At 36.8% G+C, this 14,496-nt stretch overlaps 1 protein-coding gene across 1 annotated transcript in view; it reads left to right on the top strand.

The window, feature by feature from the left end:
• Positions 1 to 6,260, top strand: part of LOC139685923 (uncharacterized) — a 124,343-nt gene extending 118,083 nt beyond the window's left edge. The window contains exons 3-4 of the mRNA XM_071583054.1: positions 5,473 to 5,566; positions 6,114 to 6,260. Of these exons, the coding sequence (XP_071439155.1) occupies positions 5,473 to 5,566; positions 6,114 to 6,260 (241 nt within the window). The remainder of the gene's footprint in view (positions 1 to 5,472; positions 5,567 to 6,113) is intronic.
• Positions 6,261 to 14,496: the final 8,236 nt, after the last annotated feature.

Here is a 14,496-nt window from a genome sequence, read left to right as displayed (position 1 = left end):
ACCGAAAAAAAAACAATAATTTAAAAGGTTTAATCAAACAAAATTATGCATATCCTAATTTAGGATCGTGGACCTCTTCTTCGGTCGCGGAATGAAGCAACCGGAAATCCGAACTCGATTTGCATACGCAAAAAGAATCGAAATTAATTGCTATTGGCTTATGGTACGTACTTAATTCCATTTTATTTAAAAGCCGTCCAGAGACCTTTTTTTTACCGATGATTCAAAATTTGGTGAAAATGCGACTCAGAATGACCGTTAAATAAATTTATGGGGTGCATCGCCGCTTCTTTATATTAAGACGATGCCTCGTACGTATGGGACGATATAAAAGTTTCCTGTGGCCTCCCCACACACATAGCAGTAGAATAGGATGATTCGATTCGGAATCTTCTTTTAGAGGAGAACTGTCTAGTTACAATGGAAAACATGTAGTGGCAGGTGACCCTCAGAATCTACGAGCTTTTTGAAGTCACCAAGGAAGTTCTCTCCTGCCTTAGACTCGGGGCTTGCTGCTTCACCATGCCTCACAATGCCATGGATGTCGGTTCTTCTCGTTTAAATCTCGAACCTCTATCGGCTCTCCTTAAATACTTGTTCCACCGTTGATGATCCTGGCATCTTATTCACGAGGTCAGCGAAAATCAATTTCCCCTTCTCACAAATTTCATTCTCGTTAATGGTGTTGCATTGCAATTGCTTCTCGTTTATCCATTAGAGAAGCAGTCTTTCAACATCGTTGAGGATACATAACCGTGGCGTAGATACTCTTATGATTGCCTTTGAAGCTCCTTAGTTTTTTCCGTGTTCTTGAATAAAAGGCCAATCGTTGATGTTGACCGAAGGTTGATGCGAGTATTAGATCAGCCAAGCTCACATCTTGTTCCTGATTTCCAAGGATTTTACTTTTAATTTTTACAGTTTTTCTTGTTATCACGTGGCTTTTTTCTTAAGGATTTTTCTTCGGGGTAAATTTTGAAACTATGCAAAAACATAGCGTTACACTTTACACACAAAAATCACTAATATTGTGTTCGAACACAATTTTGGAAAAATATCTTATCACTAGTGGTGAAAAGATGTCAGCAGAACGAGTTCTAGGGACAAACTGCAATGGCAGGCGCGCAATCTGGGAATTCCCCCACTCTTCGTCACTCGTTTTGCAAACAGTCGCTCGTTGATCGAGCCATTTTCGGGATCAATATTTTTGCTCGTTATGCGAATTACTCGCTGTGCGAGATGCTCGCTAAGCGAGGTTCCACTGTACAAGAATAAGTGTATAATGAAGGCTTTTTTGGAGTGTCTTCCAAGATATGAGCAAGAAGATAAAAATAGTGCCCAGCCGCAAATCGTAAGATAAAATCTGTTGTGGATTGTCAAAGAAGTTTGATGGCAATCTTTGGAAAAATTGTGGCGAGGTAAAGTTTGGTGACTCTATTTGGGCGTGCGAACCGGTTCATGATGATTTAAAGGCATAACATTTGAAATATGCCCACAAAAATAATATCTGGAGAGCCACATGAAAACATTATTCATAATAAGCCATCTTCTACTCACAAAATCAGTGCAATGAATTTTTAAAATTTATAATACGTTCAAATTGCACATTAATGCTATAGATATTACTCTTTCAATTTGTTTAGTTAATATATTGGGTACAATAAATTACGTCTTGTAATGACATTGCTCTGTGTTCATTTAAAAGAATGACTCCTGGAAAAGAAAATACCTTGCTCTTCCTCACACGTCCGCAACATCGACTTAACGGTCTCTGCGCGTGATTTTAAATTCATCGCTACAATTGTAGTGTCATCGTTGTACTTCAAATGATGTATTCTGTCTAAAAATTTCTTTGTTATCCTACAATACGCTTTGCTCCATTTATACTCTCGTATGCATAAAAATTTTCCTTGTTATATCCATGTGACGATACTACCCATTCTACCCACTTCTTTAGCAACATTTCAGAAACTGTGATACATATTTTGATTGAAAATTAGATATCATGGCATTGTATTCTCAGAAGATCTCGAAGAATGTAGCTACATATTATAATTTGTTGAAATCCCTTAGCCACGTGAATATCATAGACAGATTGAACCAGCGATTACAAGTTAATTAATGAAATTGACTGAAATAGATTTTGCTAATGTATTGCGCTTGTACTCCAATATCCCCAGTGCTGTAATTAATTATTTCACGCTCTTAAATTCATATAGAGTTTTTAAACAGCAATTTGTTGCAGAAATTAAAAACTTGATCATTCCACATATATTTTTATTAAACACGACCCGGGTTTCGACTTACACAGTCATCATCACCTGATGATGACTTTGTAACTAAGTATTTATTTTCTGAAATGAATCGCTTCCACAAAGTGACGCCTGAAACCATTCTAAGCATTTTGTTGGCTATTCCACAGAATGCTTTCATGGCTCTTCGACGGAGAATTTTTATTTATGATAAAAGGTAATTTAACCCCAAAGAAAAAGCGAACGAGGATATAGAATTAGGTAAAAGGAGTATCGTTAAAATTCTATTAAATATTATTCTAACATTCAATTTCCCTCTTAACAGTACCTGGCTTCTTACTCCAGGAAAATTTCACTTTAAGACTAATATTAGTCCATCAAAAATGAGTTCAGTAAGTATTAGGTATGACTTTTCTTGCGGATGTACAGAATGGAAGCGGCAGAAAAATGAAGATTAGGAGCGAAATAAAATTGATCGAGAGAAAAAATGCTGATATAATTTGATAAATGAGTGTAGATTGTCTATGAAATACAGACATAAGCAGTTTAGAGAATATCTATGCCTAAACACGTGGAAAAGATTAATTATAAAAAACCATTACCGAGAAAAACATCAACAGTGGGAGATTTGCATAGGACTGCCTCGGATAAATTACGAGAAGTGGCGTAGCGATGATATAAAAATAGACCGATAATAGAAGTGCTGCCACAAGTTAGTCTTGCGATGACTATCTCAATAATTACGAATGTAACCTGTGATTTGGAAATTTATTTTCCCCAACGAAAAATTTCAAAGGCTTCAATTTCTTTTATTTAGATTCAGCAAATGAATTGTTCACTTTCAGCATTTAATTTATTCTCTACAGAAATGAATGCCGTGGTGAAACTTTTTGCAATCGTTTTCTCAACGGTTTGATTTCCTTACTATAATGTAACTGCTGCAAACTGCATTCAACAGATCAAGGCGAGATGTAGTGGAAGTTCGTCATTATGAGAAAAAAAAATTATAAACAAATTATAAGTGAAATATTAAATTATATCTCATCCCTCTACCTGCCACCCTCCTCTCAATAATGACTACACGTGCCTACCCCCTCTTTTTACCTTTCCATTTTTTACCCCTTTCACCTCCCCCTTTCTTACCCCCTCTTTTTACCTCTCCATTTCTTTGGTTTCTCTGTTTTCTTTGGGTTTCCCTTATTTCCCCTCTATACCCTACTCATCACTCTTTTCCTCCCCCTTCCACAAACACGCATGAATATGATGTATTCATAACTTGAATCCTGTCTTGTACCTGAAGATGGTTCTGTGAACCGAGACGTAATGTACGTTACCAATAAACCTGTGGAAAACTGTAAAATCGTTTTTTCTCATGCAAACTAAATGAGCTTATGAGGCTCTTATTACTTTCAAATCCCCAATCTCTATAACCTTCTTTATAGAGCGTAAAATGTTATTACAGTTGGCAAAAATATTTTAATTAATTAAATAAAGTAGTAGCAACGTAGTGTTATTATTTCTGCTGCTTTGCAAAGGATGATATTTAATTTAGAAAAGACAGTTCGGTACAATTTAATTATTTTGTCGAAATCAAGCATCAGAACCTCGACAATACGCATTGACTCTGTCCTTGAATCACGTAGAGAAGAGACCGCATTTTCCAAAGTTAGATAAAATTGATGTTTAATCCATTTAGTTTATATTTTGACCTATATAAAAATATCCATGACCAATGAATATTGTAATTTCCTAATAGCCTCCACAATAAAAAAATAATATTGGAATTTCCTCATTTGGTAAGGTTAGGAAAATGAATAATTCTTTTTAGCCAAAGTAAAGGTTTCTTGGACTTGAGCCAAAACCTACAGAGTTAGTGGAAAAAATATGCTTCAAAAAATATGTCTAATTCATAAAAAGTTAAAATTTAGTTATGACTTGATTATTTTAAAACACTGACCCTGTAAATAATGTACTATTTTCGCATTTGAATTTTAAATTTAAAGTCCACCTAAACTGTAATGAATCGCTGAAATTCTGAAAATAATTAGGCTTGTGTTGCATTATTTGGCTTTAGTAATCTACCGTTTTTGTAACTAAGAAAACTAAGAGGAAGAATCAATGTCGCATATACAAATATACGAATGTGACCCGCTTTTTAGTCACAAAGATAAAAATTTTATTTGCTTACGCGCGACAAAATAAGCATAAAAAGGACACACCGTAAATTATATAAAATGCCTCTCTTAGCGCAGTATTTCATATCACACTATGACATTAGACATGTAATTTTTCTGCAATAGGTATTCCTCATTCAAACAGTGGTTAACATATTGTGTACCGCGCTTTTTCATAAATTCTCAATAGCGAAAAATTATGGGAATATACTTGTAATTATATGAATATCCATAAGTAATGGGTCCAACGAGTAAGATTAGAACTTCTACAGAAGTTTTCATAACTAATTAAACCCGAGTCAACTTAATTTATAATTTGTCCTCTGACATGCCTGCAAGTTCGGATGTCGGTGGACCATTGATCATCAATTGAATTTGGGAGGTTATCACCTAGGCATTTATTTTAATTTTTTTTCTTCCAGGATTAGATTGATTACCAATCGCCATGGTAACTCTCCAACTTGATTTCCAATTAAAGCATTTAACGCCAATATGCTAAGCCACGCCATGAATAGAATACTGTTATTATTAACATAAATGAAGTTCCCAAAACCTGTGTCTTCAATCAAGGCGAGAACCCTACGCCTTTATCCTAACTTTCACTTACAGTCACCGCATTAGTTATAACGTTTGTGACAATTTGATTTTTCATTAACGAGATATACCGAGTTTTCTTCACACCACTAAATGAATGATACAGCATGTGCTGTGGCAGCCTTCGCGTTAACGTGGTATGAATGCACTTCTTTTCATGTTAATTTCTCGTTAATTAATAGAAATGCTTTAAAAGTAAAGCCCTAGGAATACTACTTACATTATTTCTTTATAAATTATATAAAGCATAAACATTGGTTTCAACCTATTAAGTTTACGTGTATTTAAGTAACTGTTATGTCAACCCTTGCAGATGAACAGAAAAATATTTCTCGAGGCAATTTACACAAATTTAATAATGGGATTGTCTTTATTTGTGCTGGGATTATTATTGTATATGTACCATATTTATCTTAAGATAATACAAAACCTAAACTTTTCTCCTGTTTTAGATACAGCACTCAAGCAAAAATGGTGGACAACGGCACTGGAACGCTGTTCATCGTGGGGTCTTTTAAGCGCATGGTCACCGATCCAGATTTCAAGGTATTGCTGAATATATTCTAGATGCCTTCGTGAATATCATTCTTCATCAAAATTTTTCGGGATGAAAAATATAGCTCAAATCATTTTTCAGGCAATGACTTGTTGATGATATCACAAGCACTTTTGTCATTTGAGTAATACCCTTGGTCCTTATTGTCTAAATAATACGTAATTGTTACGGGTGTGATTTTGATTCGAACATCCAGGAGGCACTCGTTATTTAAGTACGAGTTTCAAGGATAATGAAATCATCTTTCGGCTCCCATCTATTATCCCGTCTGTCTCTCAAGAGCGCAATTTTGAATCCACTCACTTGTGCCTCTGCTCTCCTCGATGGGCCACATTCTCAATGTTCACTCGTTCGAACAAAACTCGGTCACTGAGCATGGCGTCTAATATACGCGAACCACATTTCTTTCACTTCCTTTCTCCCACTCCTTTGCCCTTGCCCTCTCTCGTGCGACGCCATCAGTTAGGCCGACGCCTCAGCGGACTCAGTAATAGTAAGTCTCCTTATTCCTTTCCATGGCGGTCTTCCGACCAACAGCTCTACTTGACATCCAACGTGACCAACTCCGATTTCAACATGGGCTACAGCATGACTGGGACCTTGGAGCGGGGCAGCAAGGAGGCCAATTCCTTCCAGATGACCCACTTCGCAGTCATCCGCCGGGGAGACTCGGAGAAACCCTGAGGGAGGGGGTGGCACCGGCGGCGCAGGACGAGCGGGGGCGGTGTGGGGGAGACGTCAGCAGCGCTCGGATGCGGCGAGGGCCGGTCGGTGCCGGGGGATACCGCGGAGGCGGCGTGCGGGTGGCGTTGGCTCGCGGGGGTCGTCGGCCGGTGCGTGGGGAGGGTCTGGCGAGGCTGGGCCAAACGCGGGGGTTAATTCTGGCCGGGGGGGGGGGCTTTGGTCCGCGGCTCATGCCACCGGAGCCGCGGAGTCACCCGGACGGGGGAGCGTGTTCTTTGGGAACTCGGTCGGCGACTTTTTAGTCGTCCGCCTCAACCGCCGGGTTGGATTGATTGTTTTTCGAAGGATGGGAATCTAGCTTCGGGAGAATGGTCCATTCGTCATAAGGAGAAGTAACGAGAGGGATGCCGCTGTTAGGTATTCCAATACATATGCCAGAAAAAATGCGGAAGGAAAGAAAAATTTTATGACACTTTTTTTTGGCGTCAAGGAGTTTCATTGCACACGGAAGAAGGCAGTGGGGATGAGTGTAAGGCAACTTAGTTTAGGGAGGGATAACATCGACGCTGAAGTTTTCCTTTTGCTTAAAGTGTGCTACTTAACTGAACTTGCCTTAATCTTTACCGCGTGTATGGTCTCCTCATTTTTTGGCTTGAGATGTGTTTTTGTGCCAAAATAGGATGAGATTTCGCATGGATGGGATCTCGCAACCCGGAGTAGCTTTAGGCACGGTAGATGCCATACATAGTATATTTTGAAACAGAAAAGGTTCAGGCAAGGGCTGAATCACACACTAGTGTATTCTTGTTTTTTTTTCATGAAGATGAGTTCAGTGCTTGGCAATCTCAGAGTTTTCTACACGCCTTTAAATATCACTCAGTGCTAATTCAAAATACATGCGATTTTTTTCTTAAAGCAATGCTTTGCTAATACTTTTTATTATTTTAAATAAGGTGTTCAAGTACTGAACTATCATAGACAATTACTTGACGGCAGCGTGAGTTTTCAAAAGGAATTGACTGTAAACATTTCCTAATAAGTTCTCCCTTTTCACAAGAACAATTTTTTTGCCCTTTCTGTAGCAAATTGAAATGATAATTGCGAGCACGTGCGAATTTTGGAGCCAAAATATGCTCGCACTCCTAACCGTCCCTCTTTAGATTAAGAACAACCTCGAGTCAATCACAGCCGTTAAAGGGATTTTTCGTCTGCTGCTGAGCAATGTCTCGCACAAAGGTGTTGGCCCAATGGTGTGGCCTACATTTCCAGAGGCTGAGGCATTACTGCCGCCAACTAACTAAAGGTTGTGAAGGTGCGAATTTCTTAATGAGCCTTGCACCTTAATCTTTTGATAAAAATAATTAAGGAAATCTTTCAGCTACAGCCTGGTGCTGAAGTATAAAATGGCAATGCCGCGGCATTGTGTACCTCGTTCACACGGGAGAACTGCCTTTTGGAAGTAATCGTAGCCCTCTCTGAATAAGGCGAAAGTCATTAGACCCATGCGCGCTCTACCGGCCATTATTCCTAGCATACCCACGCTTGTGACATTATTTTACGACATTTTACCAGTAGTCATAGATCACGCAGACAGTATTTAACAAAAATAAGGTAAAGGGTTATAGCTAAACTCTGCAAGGGAATTTTAATCAATATCTTGAGAAGAAAATTGAATATTTTTAAATACGTATACATTGTACTATTTGAACGTTTATTGCTATTTACGCGCATACTTGCCAAGCTCGTTTTTTGCAAATTTACTTCGACGACTATTAAATATTTTGCGCACACAGGTTACTGTCAGATCCACTACGCATCTGAAAATCTTCCTCATTGGGCTCTTAATTAAAGCTCTTTGTGTTCGGTTAACGGAGGTTCAGAAATTTAGCAAAAAATATGTTTTTTTTCTTCTTGCAAAAATGTCCATTTTTGTCGGTATTTGCGATGTATAGAACGAAGGCACGATATTCCTAGCCTTTTGGTAAATGGCATCCTCCCTATGTTCAACCATTCTCTAATCAACTATGTTTCTTCCCTGATGTAATGTATTATTAATTTAAAAGTCGCATAGATTTTGTTTAAACCTCTTTCACAACTAGCTGTGAGACTACTCAGAAATATCGATTTCATAGGCATAATTGTCGTTTCACTTTGAATGTGTAATTACTGGAAAGAATAGCTTTGGTCAAGGTTTCCTAATTGTGATTGTACTAAGCTTCCATCTAACGGCAACCCAGATATAAGTCCTAAATTGTCGAACATTTATTGGGTGTTTATATAAGCAAATTATTTGTCAAACGTTTTATTGGCTAAGCGAAAACATACTGGGGAAACGAGGTGCAACAATTTCTGATTATAAATTCATTGTGTGGGTAGGATATGCTGTTTTTACAACTTAAAAGTTAAAAATAACTTCCGCCAAAAGGCTAGTATCGTGTGCATAGAGAATTTCTCTTATTGTGTGAATTCATTACCATTCTATTGCTGTCGACGTAATTCGTGAGAAATTTGTAATGTCGATACGAAACCAATGAAAGGAGGTGATAATGATCAAGGTAGTGGGGAAAATATTAACAAGTAGTTCTTCTGATAGAAACAATGTGAATAACACGAGCTTTACTTACTTTGAGTGCTAAAACTCCGGCCATTGAAATACGTCCGTGGTAAGTTCGTCCATCTGTAGGAAATAGGTATTAGGCGTGTCAAACATTGGCACAATATTTACACAGCCCCCGTAATTTTAATTCTCATTCCTCGACACAAGTGCAGAAAAGACGTTATTTATTCACGGGGGCGGCTAACCCGAGGGCGCCAAATTCATGAGTGCAAGCCTTCTCGGCGATTATATCATTTGCAAAAAATATATTGCGGAAGAGTCAAAATGAACTCCCAGATGATAATTAAACACATTCAAAGCATACAGGCTGTGATATGACAATTAAAAATCTAGTCCAGGATTTTGTGGTTTCATGGAGTCCAGGGAAACACCCCAAGTGGTCTAGTCCTAACCACTACTTCAAAAACGGAAGTTTTGCGGTGGGAAAATGGTCGAAAAAATCATATTTTATTTATAACGACTTTCCTCATGGTGGAAAATCCTTTTTGAGCTAATATTTTCCAGCATAGGTCTGAAATAGCTCATTGGTATCCTTTTCGAAATGGTAACGCATGCTGAATTCAAAAGGAAGAAATAAAACTGCCACAACCCTTTCGTACTTTGACGAAATATCAATGACGCCAAGATATGTTCATCAATGTACAAATGGCTATTCCATAGCCCGCATTTCACGGTGGGGAGGTCATCGTAATTGCATCCATGGAAGCCAACGCGAACTTACATACTCGAGCTTACGCTGTGCCAGAAAAGACAAAGAATAGTAACGAATCATGATAGAATATCGTGGTCTAGAAGCCAAAAAACATTATTTTTGTTCGAGTTAGGCTTACCTCAAATGACGAGAAGAATCGCAAATTTCTGGACTAGAAGATAAGTTGCATGGAACTCATATTTATCAGTGACCCGTGTAACCTTCATCTTCATGCGTTTCCGTTATCAATCCAAATTCTCAACGGGCGCCGCGGAACAATGGCCAGTGTATAAATAAACGTCTAAGCACTTAGAGGAATTTTTTCCTATGTCCAAAGGACACTGTCCATAGCCTATGTTTGCCGCTCTCGCTCACTGTTCTCCATGTCCTAGATCGTAGACTATAGCCCATAGTCCGTGAGTCGTGGGAAGCAACGCTCAAAACATACGTCCAAACCTTAAATGTTTACAGTGGTTATATGTGCAGGAAGCACTGCATTAACTCTCTCTATCATCTAATTTTAATATGGAAAATATGAGCAAACTATATCATAGACATTGCTCTGTTTCATCTCCTCCCTCATTATGCGAGCGTGGAATAGAAAGGTTAATATTTTTTTCCTAATGCGTCCATGTTTCCGGGGGAAACTTCATCGCGGAAGACTCTCAGTGGGTTGGGTTAACACGTTCATTAGACGGCGTATGAAGGTGGAGAGGGGGTGGTGAAAAAGGGGTGGGTGGGAACTGCGGACGGCCGAGGAACCATCGAGAGAGCACAGAAAAGGAGGAGAGAGACAGTTGCAGTTATCTTGCACCCATAATTCCCAATATTCTTTTAAAGCCGACCTCATGAGCAAATGAATCGTCCCTATCTTATTCTTGTAATGAAACAGGGATTTTATTTTGACCAGGGATGTGATCAGTTTTACACACACACACACATACACACACACACACACACACACACACACACACATATATATATATATATATATATATATATATATATATATATATATATATATATATATGTATTAAGGTAGCACTAGCGAAAAAATAACAAAAACAGTTCTTTCCTTCTCTCCCTTGAGAAAGGTGGTTTGACCACCGAAAATTCGGAATACAGGTGTGCCTGTACGTCTGAGTTTCTTTTTTGTGTGTTTCTGTGTTTTTGTTCGCTGGTGTCATCTTGATATACATTATTCATATCCGTGAGACTTTCACATAAGTAATATATATATATATATATATATATATATATATATATATATATATATATACGTATACATATATGTTTCTTGCTTTGAATTGCATCCTTGTAAATTTAATGTTTGTCGCAGTTAAAGTTCGTAGGCACCTGACTTGGTGACACTTTAAGCGTCTTGATCGTAGGTAACACAAAAAATGCATCGTTTTCACAAGTTAAGTTCGTAAATAGCGTTAAAATTTTATTTGAGCATGCAGTTTGTCACTTTTCAGCCTACCTTATCGAAATGCTTTCCTGAATCTAATGCTAAAAGAAAGTCTTATTCCATTTTTTGTTGTGCTAAACTAAATTTTCTTCCGTGCCAACGTAATATTATACTTTGGCCCAGATCTATACTACATTAATAATAAATTTCACATACATGATGATTTTCTTTTGTGTAGGATATTGTCCAAAAATATTTTAAATACAACTCTTAACTTTCAACTGTAATATGGTACATTCTAATTCAATGTTACATTGTGGCCAGTTTAATGCTACCCTACCCTGCAAATTCATTTCTTCACAGCAAAATCTGTATTTTGTAATGTTTTTGTAACTCATGCTTACCATTTAAATTTACAGAGACACTGTATTTAAATGTCTCATTGTTTACAATAATTGTAGTATATTTGTTAAGGTATCTGACCGTATTTATTTTATAATATCATGGGTAACAAGGGGTTTGCACACACGGGAATGTTGCAGGCTAAGGTGTGTATATATTATATTTATGTATAGAATACTTCAGATCGTATTTTAAAATTTCATTTCAACATATCATTTTTTTACTCATTCGAATGCTGGTTAAATCAGCAAGGAACGATTGAAATTCGATACAAAATCCATGTTAGGAGTGATTGACATCCTAATTGTTTGTTTAAATGATGGGTTTTAAAGGAAGGACAATTTTTCCATGCATAGATTAAGCTCTCTTGAGTAGGTACTCCAGAAGTGTGACTTACTGCAAGCTTTTGTTTCTTTAAAACAGTATTATGAATTTTGCCGGAGTGCTTGAAATTAAAATTGAAATGCTTTTCAATAGTTACTCACTCAATTCCAAACAGGTTAACCTCTTAGGACGCCAAGATAGGCAATTTATACGATTGCTTCACTTTGTAAGATAATTATCCTCTAGGTGTCTTTCAGCAAAGGAATACAAATATGTCCATAGGATACGTACCCAAGGGGATGCTTAAATTATTCAGTTGCCATTATAAAAAATTATTTGTAGGTGCAGTTCAAGATGTAATATATCCAGGCATGTGAGAATTGATAACCAATGAATACAGTAGTACTCGCAAAGGATGAGGTAAAAGGAAAATCTGGAAAACAATTGGCCTCTCTGTTGGAAGAAATGTACGTTTATGAACAAAAGTGTTCTTTAATCAGCAAACCGCTGTTATGAGTGATGGGTGATGATTTAATGCTCTGTTACGGTGGTAGGTGAGCTTTAGTATCAAAATCTGTACCACTATTACAGACTCAATTGCAATGCCACAAAACGTTGATTTCTTCTAATAGAGTTATCAAATTATTAGATTTTGGGCAGAAAATTGACGTAAATTTGTAATTGTCTAACATGCTGACTGTGGCTGAGATGACTTCAAAGTGACTCCTATTGATAAATTACTCTTCATCATATTTACTTTACATTTCTTATTGAATAAAACACAGAATTAAATGATGTACTATGAGATCACACACGAAACATCTGACAAATGAAATGTTCATAGTAAAATATATGATTCATTCACCTATACATATATACACACACATATATATATATATATATATATATATATATATATATATATATATATATATATATATATAAACATATGCATGTATATGTATATAAATTGGCTCTGTACGGATTAAAGCTATGAAGATTCTTCACATATACTTTAAACTGGGATACTAAATAAACAGATGGTCCTTGGAAAATTAAAGTTGCAAGCAGGAATTCTGAAAGCATTTTGCGTAAATTACCAGGTAAACCATGATTTATTAAATAAAACATTAACTGCAAATTGACTGTTTTTAAACTATGCACACCTCTTCGAAATTTTGGTGCATCGATGTTTTGTGAATTGAAAATGTGATGATTACATTGAACTTCAAGAATATTTGTCAAAACTTCAAACATGGATTTTAAGCATGCTGTGTCCCTAAATGTTTTTGGATTTTATAACCTATGTTTGATGTCACCACCGAATGGTCAATTAATAGTTTTACAACAAATTTAATCCTGGTCTCATGCACTGAACATTCATGATAAGCCATGTTTTCAAATTACATGATGAAACATCATGTTAAAAGCATTTCATTTTTAAATTACATCGCATTTATAATAGTTTTAAGAACCACAAGTAATTTGAAAATGTACTGTGCAATATTTTTCATATTATATAACTCGTGAATCATCAACTTGATTCTCAGAGCCTTCAGGCAAGCTAAAGTGTACCTACTCAAATTGACCTGTCGTAATAATACAGAGGGGATGAAGCGTCTGTAATATCCAATTGGTTTTCTCAAGCGTGGAAAATAATAAATCTTAAATCTTCAAAACATATTTGTATCTATAAGCTGTGGTGGACATATTCAAGGAGCAGACTTACCATTTTTGGCGTCGGTGGATTTGCCATTGCTAGATTATCCCCATCTTGTTCAACCATAATCTGACGTAGATATCCCTCGTGAACACGTTCTTGTTAATACAGTCGTTATCGGTATTTGTTATTTGTAGTCGATGCAAACCAGATTTTGGGTTCTGCAGGAAGCAATAATAGAATGCTGGTACCAGGAGGTACTCTCACCCATTCTGTCTTTCAAGTTTTAGCTACTTATAATCTTGGACTTCATGTGGACGAAGACAAGACTATAACTAGAAATGTTATAACGGTAGCAATCCCTCTAATTTCATGTCCCTATGGATCCAAATCCTCCAAGCCTCCGAGTCACCAACGAAGGTTGAACAATTTAGTCACCGTTAAAGAAACCGAAATTCTCTTGTCTCCTCTGCATTGAAAATCATTAGGAGGTCAAATTTTCGAAAACAATGACGTTGTTAAACAGGCATCATATTATGTACGTTGATTATGCTCCATCTATGCTCCCAAAATCTACAACATATGACGAAATTTGCACTTTTAAAGGACTTAAGTGGCAGCATGAAGTTTTAAATGATACACATGAACACTAAGGGCCTGAGAAAACCTCCAGCCATGATAAATTACTTTGTGGGTGTCGTAAAATCTTAATGATCAGTGTTGAATGTAAAAATTTATTAATGTTTTTTAATTAAATAACTCAATTCGCTAACTCTTCGCTGAATCAGTTTGTACTGAGTTTGGCTAACAAGTTCCTGCAAAATAAACACGAAATGGCATCAAGTATGACGGATGGAGTGTACCTAAGTGTATGTGTCAATGTTTGTGTCACATATCTGTAAAATGGACTACGTGTGTTATTATTTATAATTAATAATCTGTAAGAATTATGCTTTTCGGTGTAAAACAAAGCAATTTTATTCAATATGATGTCGCAAATAAACTCATCCGGAACTGTGGATTTATCGTATTCCAATATTCATTTTATTGAAAAAATCTTTTCCTTCCTCAAGCATGCATCTCCATGTACTTCAAGTAAGTATGCTTTAACTTATTCTCTCTCAAAGACGT

This window comes from Hetaerina americana, unplaced genomic scaffold, assembly GCF_022747635.1.
Source record: "Hetaerina americana unplaced genomic scaffold, ioHetAmer1.1.p SCAF_120, whole genome shotgun sequence".
Lineage (NCBI taxonomy): Eukaryota > Metazoa > Arthropoda > Insecta > Odonata > Calopterygidae > Hetaerina > Hetaerina americana.
Note: the sequence above shows the minus strand (reverse complement) of the source record. Positions and strands in the feature narration are given on the sequence as shown.